At 38.5% G+C, this 23,704-nt stretch overlaps 1 protein-coding gene across 2 annotated transcripts; it reads right to left on the bottom strand.

Annotated features, from left to right (window-relative positions):
• Positions 1 to 1,456: 1,456 nt before the first annotated feature.
• On the bottom strand, positions 1,457 to 23,050 carry LOC115676948 (uncharacterized). 2 transcript variants are annotated; one of them, XM_030599986.2, is made up of 25 exons: positions 22,902 to 23,050; positions 22,472 to 22,614; positions 19,546 to 19,655; positions 18,548 to 18,713; positions 16,715 to 16,815; positions 16,528 to 16,600; positions 16,319 to 16,454; positions 14,037 to 14,197; positions 12,818 to 12,942; positions 12,637 to 12,736; positions 11,812 to 11,908; positions 11,628 to 11,679; positions 9,636 to 9,737; positions 9,414 to 9,560; positions 9,129 to 9,291; positions 8,790 to 9,029; positions 8,557 to 8,711; positions 7,283 to 7,411; positions 7,023 to 7,140; positions 6,707 to 6,902; positions 6,480 to 6,591; positions 6,239 to 6,393; positions 3,793 to 5,230; positions 3,012 to 3,206; positions 1,457 to 2,302 (listed from the first exon to the last, which is right to left on the bottom strand). In XM_030599986.2, the coding sequence occupies exons 2-25, from the start codon at positions 22,608 to 22,610 to the stop codon at positions 1,826 to 1,828; spliced, it is 4,887 nt and encodes a 1,628-aa protein (XP_030455846.2). In that variant the 5' UTR covers positions 22,611 to 22,614; positions 22,902 to 23,050; the 3' UTR covers positions 1,457 to 1,825. The 2 variants fall into 2 exon arrangements, with proteins under 2 accessions (XP_030455846.2, XP_030455847.2); XM_030599987.2 differs by having other exon boundaries at positions 22,724 to 23,011.
• Positions 23,051 to 23,704: the final 654 nt, after the last annotated feature.

The following is a 23,704-nucleotide window of genomic DNA, read 5'->3' on the forward strand; positions in this document are numbered from 1 at the left end:
CCGAGGGAAAGCTCAGTCTGACTCCTTCCATAGCTCGTGATGGCGAGAAGAAGGTGACGGTCGCGACCACCACTTCTGAGTCTATTGGTGTTGGAGGGACCCTTAGGATGAACGAATCGCTGCAACTGCAAGGGCTGACATTCCACGCCCAGCACTTGAATTCTGATCAAGTTGCCATTGTTGTAAAAACGAACAAGCAAGAAGACGGGTTGTCAAGAACTGCAAGAGGCAGTCACGCGTTCAGTTCCACCGAAACCCGAGAAACGGGTAGGAAGAAACCCGGGAAAACTAAGATGAAAGATCTTGCGGCTCTAATCGGACCCAGTCAGTTGCCGACAATCTTCTTGGACAAAATGTCATGACCCTCCGGAGGTGAACTCGAGGGAGTTTAACAAATTACAAAGCGGACGCAAATAAACCTCTTGCGAGGTGGCGTTTGACGATCGTAAATTATTCCATCGTCTTGTCATCATGGAGGAAGGCAACTCTTTGCAGGCTTTCAACCATCACGAAAAACAGAAGCATATGATTCAATCATATTGATTTTATCACCAATATTCTTAGCAAAAAGTCGATTGCAGATTCTATGTAATCGCTGAAGACAGACCATATTCGGCACTTGAGGGTAGCATAAGGTCGAATGGTCCTATTTGTCGGGATGAACGCATTTCTATCTCAGAGATAATATATAGTACGGCACTCCACATGATGATACACGCTTTAGACTGACACATCCAATATGGGAAACTAACTTACACTATGAGAGCCGGGTCGCCAATCTGGCTCGTTGGAGCCGACGTAGGGTTTGATTTTTTTTTTAAAAAAAGAAAAATTAAACCCAAAAGCCCTTTGCAAAAAATATTTTCTAATCACAACTTAGGTTAAAGTAGTTATACAAAGAACATTTTACCAAACACAATTTATATTTCCCCATAGGGCTTTAGGCCAAAGGCATATGCATTTCCCCAAAACCCATTTGCAAAGCCGAACCAAATGCAGCCTACATCAGCCGCCAATAATCCTTCGCACACTAGAGCTCCTAATGTATTTTCCTTTGCAGTTTTGTTGGATCACTCCATAATGCGAATTTTTATGCTGATCTTAGTATATATCTGGTGTTGCTCTTTGCATGATCAGTTGACAAGAACAAAAGTGCAATTTCTAGAGAGAACATTGAAAAATGGCTCAACGCCAGGATGATCAAAAGCTTAACACCTCTCATTCTTATTACTACTTTTTCATATACATTGAAAAAGAAAAAAAAAGGAAACCGTCGTTTTATTCAAAACCCCAATTCTGAAATCCCCTCTCTCCCACTTCACACCTCGGAACGCACCCTTATTACAGAGAGAAAGACGCTTTCACATCTTCTTGACCCGAAATGGCTGGGGAGAGGAAAGGTTCCTTTTTTTTTTTTAGGGTACTCCTGGGAATAGATCCAATGGAGACAGATCGATGGACAATAATCAATGAGGACCGCTTCAACTAGTAGAATATGTACGTTACATATACACACCAGTGACATGAATGCGTGGCCACGACAAAAATGGCTCGACATATACAATGAACAAAAAACGAGGGGAAAAATTTGAAGCATACAACAAGCTCCTACAAAAGAATACAGAGATATAGTATATACCTAAAGGGCACAAGCTCTATTCAAACTCTCCAATAAGCAGCTTCAACATCCTACAGAAGTTTTTCATCTAGCAGCGCCTTGAATCACTGAGTAAGCAACATGAAGCCCAGAAGATCGAGAACTCAAAACTTTCATATCTGTGCATAAATGAGTATGTCTGAAACCGAAATCGTCCATTTACAGGACTTAACCGAATGGTGAAGGTACGGGACCAGGACCTGCAAGAGCATCCGATCTTTTGATGCTTCCCATCCCACATATGATGCATCCAGGAGCTGATAAAGCTGAGAACTTCGCTCCACAGAGATCACAGACATCGTACCCAATAGTTGACAGACGACTGAGAGTGGCAGCACAGAACTGAGAGGGATCTTCCAAAGGATCGATCGATTTGTTGGACAAACCCCTCTGAACACACATGTCAATGAGGCTCCTTAGCTCGTCCTGTTTGCTTGGAGGTGCTTTCGACAAGAGGAGATCGAGCATCTGCTTGGCATAAGCAAAGTTTTGAACATCCATGTTTCGTTTGATGGCGGTTCGAATGCAATTTATTCGGTGTTTTGCAAGTAGTGGTAAAGAACCCAAATGTCGGGATAGTCTGGCCATCTCATCTTTAGCACTAATCGCACTGGCACCTTGGACTTTTTGCAGGCGTCCAATTTCCTGGAATCAAAGTCAATAGAGCTAGATGTAGTCTGAAGAAACTCAAATAATAGGGAAAACAATTAAAAGGACTCCTTATTAATTATGACTACTTTATTCTAGCACCAAATCCTCCCATATGTTGTGCATTATTTATATCAACACAAATTTCGTATTACAGTGGTGGCACTGACAATGTTATAGACAAATGGGCATTAAAGAACATTGTGCAACTTCATAAAGTAATCACATTCTGCGAACTGCTTGCAGAATGGCATAATGAAATTTTACTCTGGCTGTATAAAGTTCTTGGATGAGGTTCCATGAGTTGGTCTTTCAGAAGTCAAATTCTCCGATATGCAGGACATGGCTACTCAACTAAAATGAATGCCAGCATTCTTAAAAGTGGTGGTCATACGTCAAAAACTGTATAAGATTAGACCGTGTCTCCACAATATATTCATTTGTAAAATGTGCTGAAGGTGTTCAGAGCTGCTGTGTTAATATAAAAGATGTAATGATGCAAGTTTAGGCATAATAATATGGCCAAATCATGGATTTCTAGAGAACATATAGTTCACCTATAAGAATAAGTCACGACATTCGCATGTTCAACAACACTGACAAAATGAACAGAAAGAGCTTTTCCAGACTTGAACCGACTTGGCTTAAAAATCAAGATGAGCATTTCCTTAATTTACTGCAACTGATATAAAAATTACCCACACACCTGTAGAAGAGTAACTGCAATTTTGTACTGAGCACAAATCGTGCCTTGTGCCTTAATATCAGCCCCACGTGACTGATCCTTCGCGAGTGCCAGGAAGGCTTCATCAAAGCAAGATAATGCATCAGCTAGCTGATTCTGCTCAAGGTGTGCAAGACCTGTTTTAAAACATACTGATGCAGCAGCCCCGCGTGGAACCTGTATATACCAACAACATAAAATTAACATGCATCCCATATGAGGAATCCAACAATCAGTTGTAGAAGCAGAAGGGGAGGGTATATTCAATGCGGCCACCAGTCAACTAATGCATAACGTCAATGTACGATAATCTAATCATATATCAAGCAAAACTTTAACAACAATAAGATTGCAACATCATTGCAATATGAACAATGGAGCAGGGTGCAGCCCCACTTTGTTGTTCGTAACGAGGGAGAGATAGAATGAAGTTCTTCACGAAATTTTAAAAACTCAATTAATCAAGGTGTTAAAGTATTTTAATTCATATAATATAGTTCCAGAATCTAGCTCCCTGTTTCATGCTACTGCAGCAGTATCATCAAGCCATAAGCATTTGTGCAGTCTAACACAACTTTCATACTATAGCAAAAGGAGAGAAGCAAAGACTAGCCCATTACACCAGTCTAGGACTTAGAAGCACCAAAACTAGACTCTTCATGGGACCCAAATACGTGGAAAAGCTTCTCGATACTCAAAAAGAAGAAATCCATAGGGCAATTGGGCAATTCGCTGTACATTTATGTAGATAATTTATGTTCACCTGTCCAGGCCGCACGGATGCTGGTGGAGAAGCAGGATGGACAGGTTTTCCAGAATCCATGGAAGCTGATACCCCAAGAACGCTAAGATCAAGAGGTCGGGTTGAGATGGGGACCTGAGCCTGGGGCTGCGGTACTACTACAGTGTGAGCAGCAGATTGTGGTGGAATGCCACCATCAGGAAGTCCAATTGAATCAAGTGAGACAGCAGGTTGTTGAGAGGCTTGAGGGGGAACACCACCATCAGCAAGCCCTATATCAGATACAGATGTATTGACCTGACTAGCTGTTGCTTTTCCAGTTTCAACACCTCGACCAGCTTCACCCATTTTCGAGAGATAAGTCCCAGGAGGAAGCAATTGAGCTGCAACCTGCACGGATGATACGGTATTCTGGAAGAAGTCCTCAGGAATGGGTCCAGCTGTGACCCCCATTCCTGTAACTGCAGGACCAGGCTGTGCCCCAGGTGCAGGTTGTAATAACACATCGGTACCAAAAATATCTGCAGGAGCAGAAACCGGACTAAAACCTGTAGGGCCAGTAACCATTCCACCAGTTGAAGGAGCAGAAGGTTGTGACAAGCTCTGCCCAATATCCAACGACTTCGTCCTACTAATGGATGGAACTAAACCCTCACCTAGCTTGAATTGCCTGGTCGCCTCTTTGATCTTGTTAATGTCCACGGGAGAGGCAACAGGCTTATCTCTAATTCTTATTTGCAGTCTCTTTGTTTTGGACACACCTTCCTCATCACTGCTGCTACCCTCATCGGCAGCACCATACATTGTTTTCTTAAATTCTTCTTCAGCTTTGGCTTGTTCGTCTGCAGCAGTAGCACTATATTGCTTTGTAAGGGTTTCCAGACCCATCAAGGATTCAGCCTTGGTGTCACCCTCCGCAACGCCTTTGGACTTATTAGACGTTGATTTCACCAAAGAAGTTTGTATTCCATTTGGCTTACTGTCACTTCTAGCAGGAGTGAGAACTTTAACCAAGCTGTCTTCCCTCACTGCCACAATATTGCCCCTTCCTTTGATTGAACCCAAATACACACCAATATGATCTGCAATTATAGATGGAATAGCACCATCATCTGTTTTCATATACGGCATAACTTCTGCCGCAAGCTCCCACTGAGGTATGTCCTTCAGATTAGTAGGGGTCTTAATTTCCCAGTTTCCACCTCCCCATTCAGGTCCTTTAGGGACCATGCTCTCAGCAGCAAAATTAGCAAAAATTCCTTGTGTCCATCCTGTAGACCGGACTCTCAAAATTCGTTCACAATATCGCCTGATTTCTGAATCGCCACCATCTTCCTCCAATTTCTGAGCAAGACGTCGCATGGCACTGGGGTTCAAGTGGCATATAAAGAGATCCAGCATACTTTCATAGTCAGATATGACTTCAAAAATCTCTTTTGCATAGTCAAATTGACCATACCTGCATGTCAATTCTCTATTAGCAACTGAAGGTAGGCACAAATAGATGGACCCGTAGTACAAAATCATCTCTTCAATACACCATTCAGTATACACTTGAGGTCAAGTGTCAGCAAATATTATATATGGGACCCATATGCTAAAGCAATGAATTGGACAAGATTACGGATACTTGGAAGAGGCTAGTATCGCCAACTTAAATAAATATACCATGGAATTCAAGCATGTGATCCAATCAATACTACTTATAAGCTTGACAATAATCAATATCTACGGTTGCCCAAGTCAATATTCAAGTTAATAAAAGACTTGGCAAATGTTCGTTGATAAATAAGGCTTCCACAATACATCAAAGCTTCAAACAGCGTTTCGGATATATTCTCAGAGATATACTTGAAGAATAAAATGTATCACCTCGGAATGTTAAACAGAAGCAGCAAGATCATGTAGAAATTGAATTACATGCATCTATTTGTTCCACAGTATAAGTATCATAAGATGCACATGTATGATATGTTTATCACCATGCTATATGTAATATAACTAAAGAGGAATTAGCAAAAACTTCTCCAACTCAAAACCAGTCCAGAATAAAAGCCATCCGATGTCTCACTTGTCACACTATTGGCAGTCAAGCTCAACAAGCCAGTTCTTCCAACACCAAATTGTCGTCACAGCCCAAACAAACATTTCACACATTTCAAGTAACGACCTTATTCATACCGATAGTAATTACAAATCTAAGCGTGTAGACCAAAGAATAAACCAAGAAAACAGTAGATTTCAACAGGAAATCCCTTATACATTACTATATTAATAATTATTGATCTGGTGTATATAGGAGCTGATGTCGGATCAAGATAATTAAAAGCAGAAATGGAAACAAACAGTACAGGTGGACTTGAAGAGAGTAGTAGAAATTGAAACAAATTATTGGGAATGACTTGTAATCGCACAGAACATTTTCGAGAGAAATTAAGTTCCCAACTAGGTGCTTATGTCTACTCACTTGATACAGGCATATCCCAATTGTCGAAAACGATGGAACAAATGAGAAGTTGGAGGGCATTTGGGATAGTCTCTGGAACGCAAAAACTCATCCTTCAAGACTGATAGAGCCGTAGAAAATCGGAGAGCTTTAATTGCATATATACCCCTCAAGACCTAGACAGCAAAAACAGTAAATAAACAGGATAGCTCCTAAGATGATTAGTTATGATAAAGTAAGTCGAACACCATCTTTAGCGAACCTGTGTGAATTGTGGACCTGATTGGGAGAGTGATACAGCTAAATCCCCACAAACAGGAGGACCTCTTGCGAGGATGTCGAGTGATCGTGGAGTTATACGCAAGCTGTCAAACCTTTGTACCCAAAAAAGAAATTACACATCAGGCATCATTAGAATCCTCATAAAAATTCATTTAGCAACACCATGTGCATTTCCACTCCAGACACTGTACCATCAGGGTTGAGTACCTTGACGTTATTTGATATAGTATCTCAGAAAGGTCGACTTTTTGCTCAAAGTGTTGTTGCATTGTGGCAAATCCAATGAGAAGAGGTTCAAGAAGTCCAACAAGACAGCTCCTAATTTCAACTCCTTTCTTCTGTCTAGGATTTATTTCAGTAGCAGTAGCCAGCAACAGCCTATCATTCAAAGCACCTACCAAAACTGGAAAGGAAGATCATCCTGGCGTCAGAAGTACAATGACAGAGTAACAATCAAAAGCTGAAATATAAATTTAAAAAACACTGGAAATATTAAAAAATGCTAAAAATACAAACTCAGCACCTGCATAAGGCATACTGATAGAGAGAATGGTCCTTGCTTTCCCATCCCAGCCAAGCACGCTAACTGAACTGGCTGTGGAAAAGAGAAGTGCAGGCCCAACCCATAAAATAGATCTAAAGTATGGCGAAGTTAAGAACGTACAATGTTTTCATCACATCAATAACAAAATTTTCATAATCAGTAAACATGAAAAGCATGAACTCTACTGCACATGTAGCCAAGGGCAAACAGCTAATTGAAAAGCCTCTAAATTAGGATATTGCAGGCATTCCTTTGTCAAATCTGGTAGAACTGGTTGCCAGCACATCAAGATCTGCAGATGCTATAAGAACCCTATGGGTAGTAAGTATTCCCGCAACAAAGCCTCTAAGAGTTTCCTGCCAATGCACCTGCCGAAGTTGGACCGACATCAACATTGGAATTGGCAAACGCATTTATTCAATGTCATACATAAATTTACAAAGAAAAAGGATGCTAGCACATGTCAATGGGATTATCAACATTAAACAACAAAACGTAGCGATCAGGACATCAAGCCAGTATGATTTAGATGAGTTCAATTAATCACATAACAGCAGATAGGATCACACCGAGAGGTGACAGCTGTGTTGTGTAAACCAGCACCAAGATGGCAAAAGAAGTCAGACGAGAGGACATGAATCCTCCACAAAACTAGAGTGCATCATTTGGAATTGAAACTAAAAGAAAAACAAACCACATTTCTCTGACAATGCACTTGCAGATTCTGAAGTGAAACAATAGAGCTTTTACATCTCTTCATTTTTGGAAATTAGTTCACAGACGGGGAAATGATCAATTTTCTCATTGAGATTTTCTCATTTCCTACCGAAAGTTACTAAATATACATGCTATAATACGTGCACATGCAGTGTTATTCCTATCAGCAGCACCTCAACACATATTCCTCAAATGGAATTCAACAATGTTCATCCAGATCCACTATCTACAGAGCCCAGATTTGTCTTCCAAGTGCACACAATTCTCAGATGCTCCTGAACAATCTAAGGCCTATATTAGCCCTCAATGAAAAGTTAATAATAATTCTATAGCTGGTCAAATTCGGTAAAGTTCACTCAAGACTAGTATTAAGAAAAAGGTTTCCTAAATCACACTGCAAACTACATGTGTCCAAAAAGCGAAAAAATCACAAACTCATGCAGGAACCAAGAGTTTACAGATCCCATGCTATAACAGACATTCTAACAGACCCAAAAAAGCAGGACAAAGGATAAAATTAACAATAATGACAAAAATTGCTCAGATCTCTGCTCGACAAGGGGTATCTTTATGCTTGTGTAACACAGAAAAAAAGAAATCCTCATGGACATTTTCTTATATCATTTGTCAGGACTGCAGGTTGCCTGGACAAAAATTAGTAAAAGGTAGAAGATAGCCCTTTTCTTATAAGGCACATTACTTCATTCGAGTGACACAAAGGGATACCAACCCATTTGCAACATCAATTATGGGATAAAGAGTCCAGAAGGCCTAGAACAGTCCTAGTTAACATTACCTGGAGAACAATCTCATTTACTTTCAGATTAATTGACTTCTTCCCTTCTGCTTTTGTCGATATGTAATGGCCATTTGTAGTTGAAAGGCGGGATCCTTGGACCAGCTTCGCCAAACCGATGGTGTTCCCATGCGAAGCAAACATCAAAGTTGACTCTGCACATCAATCCAGATCATGTAAAAGCATCTAACAAGCTATATGAATGAAAAAAGCAAATTCCACTCGTCAGGTACCTATAGGAGTCGTAAAAATTCTATCAACCTCAGTTTCAAACATGAATGGAAGAGGGCCTTGAACAGAACCAACATTAGTATCTGCAGATTGGTTTTGCTCAGCACTAGAAGCTTCCTTCTTCTGATTATCAGCTTCTAGCAAAGTTCCCCCTGGTAGTACAAATAAAGAGAGTCCAGATTTGTCGCCGTCAAGTACTGCAAATTGATTCTCATTCGGACCAACAAATGCAGCATCTAGACCTGAAAAATTCAGAAATAAATTTTCTACGTCAGTCTATGGCTTTTATATCAATGTACATGAAGTAAAAGTCAATTTTCTTTGGAAATTGGAAGACAAACCTTTGACCGAGCCACCCTTACTGTTAGCAGCCTGAATATTAGTATTTTCCCAGTAAAGGAAAATTTCATTTGCGGCACCTCTGTACTCATAAACAATGAGAAAAAGATGCTGCTTTATGCTGTAGATTATGCGAGTTGGATAGTAATCTGCACTCCCAGGGATCTGCAATTAAAATTACATATTGTATCAATCATAAGATGACAAGTTTCTCGGAGACATTAGCCTAAGATTATCAACTATTCAAAAGATTATTCCTGATGCCAGGGGTTTGCATTGCTTCTTACCGATTTTTGAAGTTTCTTGTAGATAGAATCTGTCCCAGAACAAAGATTGTAAGCCATGAGGTTTAGGTCATCTACATAAAAAGCTCGGACAGGATAGTGAAGGACTCGACTCTCTTTATTAAAGAAATTCATCTCCAAATGGAATGGCTGCCAAATGAAAATGGCTTCAGACAAAGATAGAATGAATAAATAGAGATGAAGTATCATAGACTCAAAAGTTACCTGGCAAACAGGAATATCTTTCAGAGGATGTTTAGCATTGGAGACGGTAATAAGAGGTAATCGAGATATAGGAGCACATTTTGCATGACCTTCCATGAAATGCTGCAACAACATACCAATAAGTAGTGTGAACAACAATTAGATATGACAAACTAAAACACCATGCTTTTCATATGAACATCAAATATCACCCGCAAATCTGAAATCTTTTCCAGCATGAAAAATAATAAAAACGGTTAGAACCACTTATTGGCAAAGGTAAAAATGTCATCATTTCCCAATAAAATTCAAAGAAAATTGATGTTCAAGGGTTTTGTCAATACAAGTTTAAAGCATTTTAACCAACCCAGACCTGATAAGCATTTCAATATGTTAAAAGTAAACACAGATTTAGAGCAGATTTCTTTGGGCTTTCAAACAATCCCAATCCAGGCCTACTCAAAGATGAAAACATACTTGCATGGGCTACACTGAATGAAAGGTCTTATAAGGTTCAAGTTTTTGGCTATTTATCACAGACAATGCAGCCAACTGACTTCTGAACTGAAATCTAATTTAATTATGCTCCATTGATCAAAGACAAATTAAGTACATAGTCTCATTCATGCTAGGAGACACTACATCTCGATTCAAAGTGCAATAACACAAAAAGCAGCACTCAGATAAACCAACTTAGTTGATTTTGTGCTTTGGCAAATCTTAGAGAGAGTAGGATCTTTGATCTATGTCTATAACTCTGAGTGTGGTCAAATAACGAAATGGGAAACACAGAGACGACAAGCAGCAGCCAATAATTACTACCACATGCATTTACCATCATTTTCAAGGACATAACATGACATACAAATAACTGGAAGAAAAGAATTTCATTAGTCAGGTACATGATCGCACCCGCAATAAGCATTTCCGAACAGAGACAGTAAATAAGCAAGGTGCCCTTTTTCACATTGAAAGTTGGAATACTCGTCATCAGTAGACTCAAAAAAGCACAAGTCTTAATCCAGGCACTGGATGGATTTACACTACAAGGTAAAGATACATTGGTGCTCAACTATATAGATCAGAAGAATGGATAAAACTCGTGAGAAGAGTTATTCAAAGTTTGGAAGTTGAGGTAAATTTAACCCTTGGAAGGGGCAGTGAGCACAGTGACAAAAGCGAGCATTTTGAATCCACTTACCTGAGACACACCATTAATGGAGAAGGTAATAACCAACACAGGGTTTGGCTGAGTTTGCAAATACATTATACATTTGGCAGGTGTTCATCCTGGAACTATGGAGCATGCAGAGCCTAAATAAGGATACAATTACTAGTAATTATATTCTTCCCCCAATTCACATGAGAAACCAGTAATTTGCAACCATGATGTCCAACTAAACTATGAGCTAGAGGTCATTGAACTTTCATTTGGGTAATTGCCCCATGGCGGCTAGTTATCCATGAAGTACAAGAATGTAGAGCAACACTCCTACATACAGAATGGTATATATAATGTCATAGTGTATTTTGGATGCAAGCAGATTTATATATTTAAAACCTCCACAACTCATACCCTTACATGTAAAGAGTGATTACACAACCACATAAGACTATGTTATACAGCCCAACCATGGTTCAAAAATCTGGAAAGCAGAAAAGGACTCATGTCTCGGCCGATACTTCTTTTTATCATACTGTGTAACTTGGAGATTGTATATTCAATAACTTTGAATCAGTCTTGTATTTTTTTAGCATGCTCTTCTTTTTGCTCTAATGCTCTTATATATTCCTCATGTAGTGAACGATTTTTTCTATAAATTTCATTAATTATAAAAAGGACTGGAGAAGAAAAACAAAGGCCAAGGGAGAAGACTCCAACATTCAGACACACACTGCTAAGTTAGTTAGCTGAGGTAAAAAACCATTAGATATATATGTGTGGAAAAGCACACAGAGCAGAGAAATAATCAACATCAGTCCACAACAAATTAAAGCCAAGAAGTAACATACGCTATAAAGAAATGCCTTCCTTGCAATGTCTGAAATTGTAAGGTGACTTTGACTGGAAGAAAGATCAAAAAGAAATTAATCATTCAACAAAGATACAGAAAAGAATGAGAGATTTCCATGAACAGATAAGCTCATGTAACAGGGTATAATAAAAAGTGCATGGTGTGAGAATTTCTGGACTCACCCTTTCAAGTGATGCTCTTGCAATTGTGCTTGAAGTTGATGCTCGGCCAAGATTCCAGAGGAACCCAAGGAGGAAAGTTTCTCTTTCAATACAGATGCTGCACATCAATTACGAATTATTAGTTCATCTATTGAAAGGTAGAAAAAAGATGTTAGCCATTACCAATGAAGATTTTACGTGATGGCAGTAAAAAGATGATAAATGATCAGATGTGTTTTCAGGATGCACTTTAAGGATTTCAGGAAAGTTGCTGACAATGGTTTAAAATTTTACTAAAACATCCAAAACTAAATATTTCAGAATGCATGGATTGAAGATAAGTTCACTAATCCCACAGAGGAAAATTGTATAACAATTGGAAATAAAACTTAACAAGAAAGGGAGACGGAATTCAAACGGATGGAAGATACGTCCAATCATATCACAGGGTGGAAGAAGGGTCATGAAACTTGAACCTAAATCTAATGCCTAGAGGTCCACGGTAATTGCCAAGTAAGCAACTCCTTTTCTTGGTAAAATCACACTTGTTTCCTCAAATAAGGAATTCAAACATTCAAAGGCTGTCTATAAGTTAGACCAAACATTCACCAAGGAAGCACGTTGTCAATAAATATAGCTCTTGACAACTAAATTGACTAACAATGCTTGTAAAGCATCAACACTATAGAATAATCCGAAGATGCAACAATAAATTGAGAGAAGGATAAATCAACTTATACATAGATGAGCGTATTCAGCAGTTGCAAGAAAATTATAAGCAAGAGAATCTCAATGTATGGAATAACAAGAAAATAGGTCAAATGTCAAGGTTAAATAATATATCACCTGAAGACCCCCTAGCACTTTGGAGAACTGCAAAGAGTTGCTTCCTTCCCTCCCGAGTGTATGCAGCCCTACTTTTCTGGTTGTCAACGCTAGCCATACTCTGTCAATGAGAAAACGAGATTCATTTCACAAGTCCAATCACAAAACACCAGTAGTAAATAAGTTGATGGCTGCACATAACTGCAAAGAGAAGAGTGGCTAAATTCAATTTGGGGTGCACTTCTAATGCTCTAATCCGTGGTAACGGATACACCGTTTCTCCCCCTTGTTGAGATAAAATGTTAGGGATATCGATTGATTCAATTGCTGCAGCCAAAATCAAGAAGACCATGAGCCAATGTAGATCAGAATCAACATATGCAAGTAGATGCAAGTCAGAGGGGAAGATAGAGCATCAGTTATTTCAGCTCCAGCACTACAACAGTTGACAACAGCAACAAAGTGGCAGAAGTCAAGAACTCATGAAGAACATCAAAAAACATCTTTGGAACACAGATTCTGTTTAAAAGTACATTGGCAGTCTGGACTCTGGAACACTAAAAATAATATTTTGGGCACAATATTTGTTAACTGTAAAAAATGAAACGTAGATTATGGAGCTTTTACCTATGACTCCTACAAATTAGACTGTATGTGGTCGAGATTATTGCTATACTTTCCTCGTCCAACTGCATAATTTATAGATCGATACTGAATTGTCCTATCATGCTTCAGATAAGCACTCCTTTCACATAAAGAAGCAAAACACACTCAAGCTGACTTCTTATCGATGCGAATTTGGTATTTGGGTTAACAGCTGGAAGACTTACAATCCAAAACCAAGCAGCTTCACCCACAGAATGGAACATATTTTAACAACAGGGGGTCAAGAACCCATTATATCCACGAGAAAAAGCCTCTTCACAAATTTCAATATCAAAAGCTAATCGACATGATGCAGGGAAAACAAGAATACCTAGAATACTTATGGAGCTAGCTGCCAAAAAAGCCGGTGCAATTCTTATCTACCAAGTAACAAAACATAAAGTTCAATCCACAACATAACAAGCACCTTCCACCAGACTCCCACGATATGCAACAAATGCAAACTGAATTTTCAACCCAAATCATCACATGGTTTCAATATTTAAGTTCTGTTGCATAATCTCATATGTAAAGTCGGAATCATTGCCAGCATTTGAACAAGTTGGTCTAAAATAAGAATTTCAAATAAAGGAGAAATCAGAGTTGCCACTACAGCATCCAGAAAGAACTTAACAATTTTTTACTTTAAAGATCAAAACACTTTGCACTTCCTTGAGTATCAAATGAAGGTTTCACAAAAAAAATATGACAGGAAAAATCAGCATATTCCGCTATGGTGATGTGAAATGCATGAAGAACCCATAAATCTGGAATACCTGCAGGTTCAAAAAAATTTGCTTGCATGGGTGGTCTGTTTGGATTAAGGTTCACCCGTGTTTTCCAGACTTGAAGGTTCCCATCCTTTGAAAGTGTGACTAGCAGCCGCGGCATTGAAAGCCAAGCAATTGAAATAATTGGTTGAGAACCCACCTGCGTACTGGTTGCACGTAATTGAAATAACGCATCCATGGTCAGAAATTGTTACTGAGGCGATAAATTTCTTAACAAAATGTTATGATCACAGTAAGATTTGTGTCACCACTAATCCAGAATGTACCACACAAACATGAATAAATTAGAAAAATGTACTGAAAATCTGTTATAATATCATGGATGACCCCAGCATCTTTTTTTTAGTTTGAGCCTGGAGGACCCCACCATTTAAAAATGATATATTCTATATTCCAGATCATAATAACAAGTCGTGAAGCATTATAAAGCAATTGCCTAGAGACACTAAATGCACCATGACTTTCTCATCCAAATTCCAAAAAATTCCACTTAGCATATTATCCAGGATATTTTTACCCCTATTAAATGCTCCAAATATCAAAATCTTCAATCTTTCCGAAAGCTATAATTTAAGGAAATGTCTCCCTTCTATTGTGATTGATCTTCTGTACATAGGTGGATCTCCTGCTTCATCAATTTACCCATATAAAAGAACTACATTGATGTCATATCTAACGACAGAATTTTAAAATATCAATGGATAGAGCTTTAATAACTTCATGGTAACAAATTGTACTGTAAACCAATAGCTATGAGCAAAAATATAACTCACATATTAAATATTCGGATTGTATATTAAAGTAACTAGACCATTACTGCTTCCCCACTTCTAAAGCTTGAAACATGCAGATTTAGCTAGTTTTGAGATATTATAAACGAAAGATGAGTCATTGTACATAATGTAGATCATGCATGTTCACCACACACATTGCAATAGGCTTTAGCTTCCAAGTATGTGATCATGCTTCAGACATGCCAACTTCAGTATATGCAAAGACCTGAAATTACACTCGATTGACTGGAATCAAGACCTGCTTCACTCAATGATGCGCCACAGAGGTAAAAAGATGTAAAAATCAATAAATGGAAAAGAATCAGAAGTTAAAGGTAGACCAAGGATGATTATAACATTAGTAATTCACCTTTGTGGTTGACAAGATTGAAAACAATGTTGTTTTGATTTAGACTAGAGGTGCTCAAAAAAATTGATCTCCTACAACACAAATTAAATAGACAGCATGGGTTCATCCATTGGTTACTTTTCTATGGACTCATAGGATGCGTCTCCTTCATTGAATTTCCAAATTAATTATCCAAACGAAACAGGTACCCATGCATAGGGAGTATGAAATCAAACTTTCCTACACTTGATTAGTCCCTATAAAATGTAGTAGTAAAAACCCCCTTCCCTCCCCCCCCCCCCCCGAAAACCCACTCTTTGGAGGGCAGAACGGACAATCCAAGCTCATTGATCATTATTTGAAACCCCAACTACCACCTATTTATCCTAGGTATTCTCCTCCTCAATATAATCCTATAATGTATTTACATGCTGTTGATGCAAGTTAACTCATAGTCCTTGTCAACATGGTTTCTTTGTTTAACTTGCAGGGCGTATCGTTCTACACAGTTTCACGGGAAACTTAACCTCCATTATTGGAAATCAACAGAGATTCTGACTTTCTAGTACTTTAGCAATTAATTCATCAAAATAACAAACTAGAATAACTGGTTAGGCGATTTTAGTTGTGCTTTGGGTTTGGTTGAAATATTTGAACCCAAATATGTCATTAAAGGGCAACAAGTAAAAAGAAGAGATGTCATTAAGGAAAGAGATATAATATACCCCCAAACGAATTGAACTTAACCCAACCACAAACAACTCTAATTTGGATGCAATAGACAACTTTGACTATGATGATGACAATGGCGATGGCGATGGAGAAAGGAGATGCACTCAGAACGTCCTATTTCCGTAGCAGCATGCTTCAATGAAGCTACACCAACTACCAAGGAGCAAGTAGACAAGTTGACTACCCAATGAACCAGCCCAAATAACCAAACTGGTCTAAAACACAACCAAAATTTCCGAGCCGGTATGACCAGGTTGGTTCATGTTTTCAAGCCTCTGAACTTTTCTTAAAAACCCCTAAAATTCAGTCTCTCCTACTTTTCACATATTTATGATAATATAAACGTGCCATTGAAAAGATGAAGCCCCCTACGCATAGCAAATGACCCCAATGCACCACAAGTTAGAACTTACATTCCAACCATAATAGGTCTTTCGGTGGAGACATCCCATGCCAATAGTGTACCCCGTCTATCACCAACGAAAACCCATTCTAAAGTCGGATGAAAAGCGAAGGCACCGGCTCCAAGGAGCTTGATAGTATTATCAACTGCAATGAAAGCAAAGCCAGTTAAAGCCACACTTTAAATTGTCAAAAGGACGCATAGTGAAATGGCACTCACGTTGTAATGTGTAATGGACAGCATATGTATGGATGTTGTAAGCTCGAATCAATCCATCTGCATAAGCTACATACTGAAGTTGGAAAAGAAAACAGTAAGCATTTAGCATCAGCAGTACCCGCGAAGGAAAAGGACAGAAAGATCTTTTAAGTGAAAATAAAGAGAAAAAAGGAAAACAATATGTTACCAGGACAGGAAGGCGAGGATGGCAAGCAAGATTGACAATAGGTTTCTTCAAATCTGTCTTTATTTTTGTTGGTGCCCTACCTCCTTCAACAGTTCCAACAACTACAAGCATGTGCCAGAAAAAAACAACCTTATTATCTAGATTCATCAGTAAGGCCACCACAAAGATTTATCCGCTCTGTCAGAATCATGTTATTAAAGAGTAAGTCTAAGGCTCTGTGCATGGAATGACAGTTCTGTAGCTACAATCTGGAGATTATAAAGCTCAATAAGAAAGTAGCTCAGAAGTGAACCCAGCAGATGACTGTTTAAATAGCATTTGTGCTTTATCTTTCTTTTGTTGTTTTTTTTGGAATCTTTTTCCAGAATAGTTGAAATAAAGCTATTAGAACCCAATTGGTGACACCTTTCTCCAGGATCACAACTTCAGAACTGTTCCCTCGAACCCTTTCTACTAAAGAACAAAAAGACCAAGATGATCCTTATACAACAGCTCAAAAACATATGCAACAATATATCCATGCAGCACGGCTGAAATCTTGCTAAGGACTTCTGCCGTCACTTGTCTTGCACATTATATCCCAGATAAGAATACAGCAAATGAACTTCCACATTAAAAACCAACCAAAAACTATTTGTTTTCCAGTTCTGGGAAACAAATTTCCACATCGGAGCATTATAAAATACCCACACAATAGAGCTACAAGACAGCATCTACTGAACTAACCATCCAATCTAAGTAGTAGCATCTCAACTCAAGTAATGTAGGCTTTTCAACCATATTGAATTTAACTAAGTGATTGCAAAATGTCAAATTTTTCTGCAGTAATTCTAAATGTAGTAGAGATTCCTAGTTATCAGTTTAATCAGATATACTCATTTTTAGTCTTTTTTTCTATCAACATCAGCTCATGGCTTGATGCCCACAACTGTGTTCCTTCCATCTCTTAATACCATTGGACTAAGAACATTTTCTTTTTTTGATAAGTAAAGTGCAGATGAGAGAGGACAGAGGTGTAAGTGTGCTTATTGGCAGAGGCCCACTCAAGTATAATGCATGATGCATTACTTTACTGTTTTGGAGATATGCATAATGCATGCCTAACAAGGTCCTTCTTTTATTTCTTCAGCTCATCCTTGCTTATCTTTCAGAATATTTGTCTCTTCCAACTTTCGACGCCGGCCTCTTTATTCTCTACTTGCTACCTATACCCATCAAACCATCATGACAGGGATAAAACCTACCAATAGACTTAAAGCCTTCCATAATCCCTCACAAACTGAAGCGTAAACATTCATTAGTGTTTTATAGCTAAGATCTGGTCAGATTTTTATGCTTCTACAATATGAATTGGATCGTGGCAGGGTATAAGAGACCCCTCTCATAAGACAGTTCGACTTTCTTGTAGCTTTCTTCATAATTTAGGCCATGGCTCTTGAGAGGAAAGAGTTCCCTGTAAGACATTAACAGATAGGTGGATGATAACTTTGTGCTCTTGGAATATTGTAAGATCTCTGAGTTTCTCCAAGCCTTGAGTTCTGTTTGTATTAAAATGCTTAAATAAATACGATAGACTCTCAGTTCCTTTTCTAGCTCTGAGTTTCTTTTGTATATGGATTTACATCCCTTGGTTCCTCAACAATGACTCCTTGACCTTCTAATGAAAAAATATACTCTATATAAGTGTGTGCGTTATATAGTATACATGTGTGTGTGTGTAAGGAGAGAGAGAGAGAGAGAACAGAACAACTGCATAGGAGGAAAAGCATAAGATGAAAAAATTAACATTTCACAATGGATCAATAACTAAAGAAAACAAAGAGATCAACTAACCTGTCACACTCATCCTTCGGTGAAAACCAAAAAACACAACAGGTTGCAGAGGGGTCAAAGCAAGATGGACTTCTGTGTCAGAGGATATCTGCTCCATCCTCTTTTCAGGTGAATGTAACACACAGGTCTGTTCGGAGTCAAAATCACAAGATCGAATTGTGCAGTCCTGTGAAATGAATGAATACAAGCAATGAGAGGAAAAGGAGCACAAATGAAACAAAAACCAGAAACTAAAAAAGGAAAACTGCTTCAAATAGGTATCTCCTACAAACAGCACTTAAAGGTGAAGTGCTTAGGAAAATAATCAAACAAATAAGACTGCAGCATGACTTAGAGATGGAAGGTAACTAAGAGTACGAGAAATTTACAGTGACTAACTCGATAAGCACTGAAAGTGAAGAGGCAGGGTCTCCTCTCAGTAACTCATGCTCATCCATGAGTAAAAAGGAAAGGAAAAAAATCAGTAAAGCAGATACATTTGGCATATAGTAAATGTCAATAGCTAAGTACTTGTTTCCTTCATGAAAACTGAAACAGATGAGCACTTTTAGATCATTCTATTGGATTTAGTTTTCAATAATAAGGAACACAGCAAATCTAGATTCTAGAGATGATAGTCAAAGCACTGGTCATCAAATTGTGTCCCTCAATAAGGTCACAAAAGTATCACTCCCTTCCATCCAGCTGGAAAATTGGTGATTTACTGAAAAAATTTCCTTACTACTACAATCACGCACTCCTATTTATCATGTGAACTTTACAAATGTGTGCATCTGCATCCAAGCATATGTTTATGTGACGTGTACAATTGTAAAATGATACGTATCGACCAAAAAAGAAAGGATCCTATACCTATATGCTCAAGTTATCATACCACCAGTCTCACACATCAAATAGACCATGTAAAGACAGCCATGCCAAAACATCCCAGGAATATATCATCATCTTCATTTAGCAACTTAAATATCCTAGATGCAGAAAGCCATCAGGAAACTGACCTCAAGGATAGCAACTACAGCATGCCCACTAGTAGGACTATACTGCATCCGAACGACGGGAGAACCGATGTCAATTGAAGAGATCTTACTTCCAGTAAGTGCATCAAATTCTGGTTGACACAAAACATTTTAAAGATCATATTCACCACTGGGAAACAACATGCAGAGAAAAGATATTAGAAAATACATACATTTTCCTGTACTGGGCAAAGGGAAAGTAATATGAAGTGTAAAAACTTCTTGGTCAAAAAAGTGAAAAATGCATGTAGAAAATTAGTGACATGGCAGGCCTCATAAAGTTAACTGATGTCTTTGTCTGGTCAATGGAAGTTTTGCCACTTCTTCCAGCATCGAGGGAGTTCAGAAACATTGTAACTTGTACTCACTAATTTCTTTAAATGAGCCCAATGTGCAAAACTTGTCAAGAATGTGGTATTATTTGCTACGAATTACAGCATGGTTTTAATAAATCATTCAGGGGCATCCACAAAGTAATCTAGGAATCATTCGGTAGCTCGGTTTCAAAGTTACAGCCAACATTAGACATTGACTACACCATAATCATCTAAAGTGTTAAAATATCCCACATCGCTTGTTTATAGGGTTTCAATGGGCCTTTATACATGTAGTATCCCCCACCTATCTGCTTAAGCTTTTGAATTCAACTTTCTAACGTAAAGTGATATCATCACTTGTCCAATTTAACTATCACTCAAAGAAGCTGAATTAAAGTAAGCATTGCACAATATTTTGTTCCACAGTAAGTTGGCAACATAACACTTATGTTATATCTTTTAATTGCAAGAACAGGAGGTGGGTCAATAGGATTGCCAAAAATTGGGTATCCATTACAAAATTGTACCCAAAAATTGTGAAAAGTACTAGGACCATGATCCACAAGAAAGTATAAAGATCCAAGGAAAACAGATCTATTCATTTAAGCCCCGATGGAACAAAGAATAATTCAACCAAATTCAAACTTCCAAAAAAAGGAAACAGTTCTAGTCAACCAAACCAATAAAAGGAGAAGGTAAAGTTGAGATCATGCTCAGCCAGCACCATCAAAACAAACTTAGTGGAAAAACTTAATTTAATGGTTAAAATGGACATGGCCAAGCTTGCATATTTCTAGTACCAAACAAACTACCAAAGTCATAAAGCTAGGCTATCGACCTATTTGAAAAATACAAACTATCAGCATTCTATATGTTAATAGGAAGCAATAGGTAATCAATCTAGATTGTGGCCCATCTTAATACATTAAAATTGGTAAGTTGACTTTTTCTTGACCACACATGAGGGCGAATGCTACTCTCAACTCCAACTACTCCCACTTTCAAGCTTTTTTAGGAAAGAGAAACCTCTTTTATATTGTCTAAAAAACTTATTTTCGATGTACCTGGCAATAATTGGCATGATAAAATACAGTACAACCACATTCTGTTGCAGTTCAAGATGTATGAAACTACAACTCAATTTCAACACAAAAATAACAAATTTGGATTCACGTTACTAGAGTTGGTATATATTTCTCACTTAATTTGTGTCAATTTCTTGACACGTAATAAACAAAATTTGTTCCACGATGATTGTATGGGTATCAAAATCATTTATGCTAATCTTATGTTCATTCGGGCTCTTTCAAGTCATCTACGTGCTTCCAAGCTTATAACGTTTTAAAAAAAAAAAATTCTATGACAAGTAGGTCATTAGCTATCTACTCCCATATGTATATTATCATCTTAAAAAAGTGGTGCTTTGAACTTCTTTTTCAATGTCTCACATATTAGAAAATTTTCGCTCAAAAGATTAAAGAAAACGATTATATACTCGACGTATATCCACTCATCTCGCTAATAGAGACAAGAAGTCAAACATTTTTATGATAGGTTTTCACAAATTACTAAACATGTGTGCGTGAAAAACCATAAAAAAAATTTGTTGGTCAAAAAAAGAAACCATAAGAATTTGAATTCATTATATATCTATCATTTTCTCCCTCTTGATGTATATTAAAATATTATTAATGATATAACTCTTGATCTTAAAGAAAATCTGGCTAAAATTATTTTAAGTGTCGCTATATTCTCATCGTGCCAAAGGCACGGGGATATCACTAGTACACATCTGAACTTGTATTGCACTAGATAAGAAATCCACCCAAGAAACTCTTCGAGAAAAATTGAGAAACTTCATCTTCCTCGATCTGGTTGAGATAGTGAAGTACTTCATAAACTCATTGGTAACTCCTGCCTAGTCTTCTATTTAGCAAGATAACATGAAAACTTACCTCTCTCATTAAGCGAATTCTAAAGGGTAGTGGGTAGGTATGGAACTTTTCATTGCATTTCCTCTGCTTCAGACCCTAGTCCAACTCCAACTCCAACTTTAACCTTTACCTCATTTAATGATGGATATACCTAGTCGATCTAACAGTTTTCAATAAAGGTCATCTTTCAAATATACCATCGATTTTTCAGGTACACCACACTTGCAAAACGATTTTAAGCTGACATTTGTAGCCATGTTCTTAAGTGTACAAAAGTTAAACCACACTAAAGAAAGGTGGACGTGCCCCTCTTAGATGATGGCAATAGGCAGAATTGAATAAAGAGATTAAAGGGGAAGGAAAAAAAAAGGAAAGAAGGCATAAACTAATAACCAGAACTCAACTAAATCACTCTGCACCACATGCGAAGTCCGACTCGGCCATTTTAAGTCAGAAAACCAAACAAAAGACTCACAAAACCAATCACACCGAGTAGTTTGATCACAACCAATCGCAACAAAGCTGACTAATACTGCGATTAAATGACTCCCAAACTACTTCAACACAACTCACAATGCGCTGTTCAGCACTTCCAACAACATAACGCAAAACAAGCCGTCAAAGCAGAGATAAGAAAATCGCGAAATCGAGGTTTACCGACTACATGGGTCCCAATCGCCGCGGCCACAATCGCCTGATGGGGATGGAACGCCGCGGCGTGAGGCTGCAAGGGCTTGAGGCCTCTTCCTATGTGCCTCAGATCCAGATGCTGCACCGTCGACCACTCCATATCCATCCACCTGAAATTGCGATTCCCATCCTCAAGTGTCGATCATAATAAATAAAATAAAAAAAGAGATGACGCGGATGCGCAGTAACATCCACGACATGATCGTCCACGACATCAACCTCAATTTCACAGCCGAATCACTCGATGCCCCTGCTCGGAGATGGCTATACCGCAAGAAGTAGGATATGAACTACGACAAGCGTGGGCTCCGATCCATAAGCAGGCGTTTGCGCGCACAGGGAGAGAGATCTAGCAGTAATGGAGTACTTCGATTGAAGAGGAGTTGCAGGAATTTACCTGGAAGATCAGTTCGTCAGATTCGGAAGAGCATCCGAAGAACAATCGAAGGAATGCTCAAGTGACAGAGAGATCCTAAAGAGAGAGGAGGGGAAATGAAGGCCGGTGAAATTGAAGAAACGGAGCAGTTCTTCGTGTTTTCTTTTTCCTTTTTGATTTTCTTTTTCATTTGACGGAATAGTCGAAATTTTCTTTTTCTTTTTCTTTTTCTTTTTTCTTTTTCTTTGTTCTTACGTGGGCCCAACGGTGGAGCAGATCTGGGCCAAAATTGGCCTGGACTCTGGGCTGAACAGCAACAAAAACAGCTTACCCAATTTGAGCCAATTTGACCCAAAATTTTTTTTTTTAGAAAATTCCATATAATGGCCTAAAATGGCTTCATTTTTTTCAAATAAGGGCTTAAAGTGGCCAAATCATCTCAAATAAGGACTTTTGCCCGACCGGCTAACATGTAACTATTCCGGCAAGAGTATTTTAGTCAAAAAAGATTAAGTATATATTTTTTTACTTTTTTTTCTTTTCCTTTTCTTTTTCCTTTTTTCCTCTTCCCTCCCTCGGCCATCACCTCCAATGGCCAGCGGAGGTAGCCGGACTCAGGCGAGGGTGTTCCTCAGTAGATCCGATGAGGGCGAGGGTTGCCCTTACCGGCGTCGGGGGAGGGACGCCCTAGCTTGGGCTAACAAGGGAGCCCAGCCCAGGGCAACCCTAACCCGACGCCGGCGAGGATAGCCCTCAAGTACAGTGGAGGGAAGAAGAAAAAAGAAAAGGAAAAAAACAAAAAAGGAAAAAAGAAAAAAAAAAGT

The sequence above is a fragment of the Syzygium oleosum genome, unplaced genomic scaffold (genome assembly GCF_021117445.2).
Source record: "Syzygium oleosum isolate NSW1041296 unplaced genomic scaffold, Sole_v2.1 Sole_v2.61, whole genome shotgun sequence".
NCBI lineage: Eukaryota > Viridiplantae > Streptophyta > Magnoliopsida > Myrtales > Myrtaceae > Syzygium > Syzygium oleosum.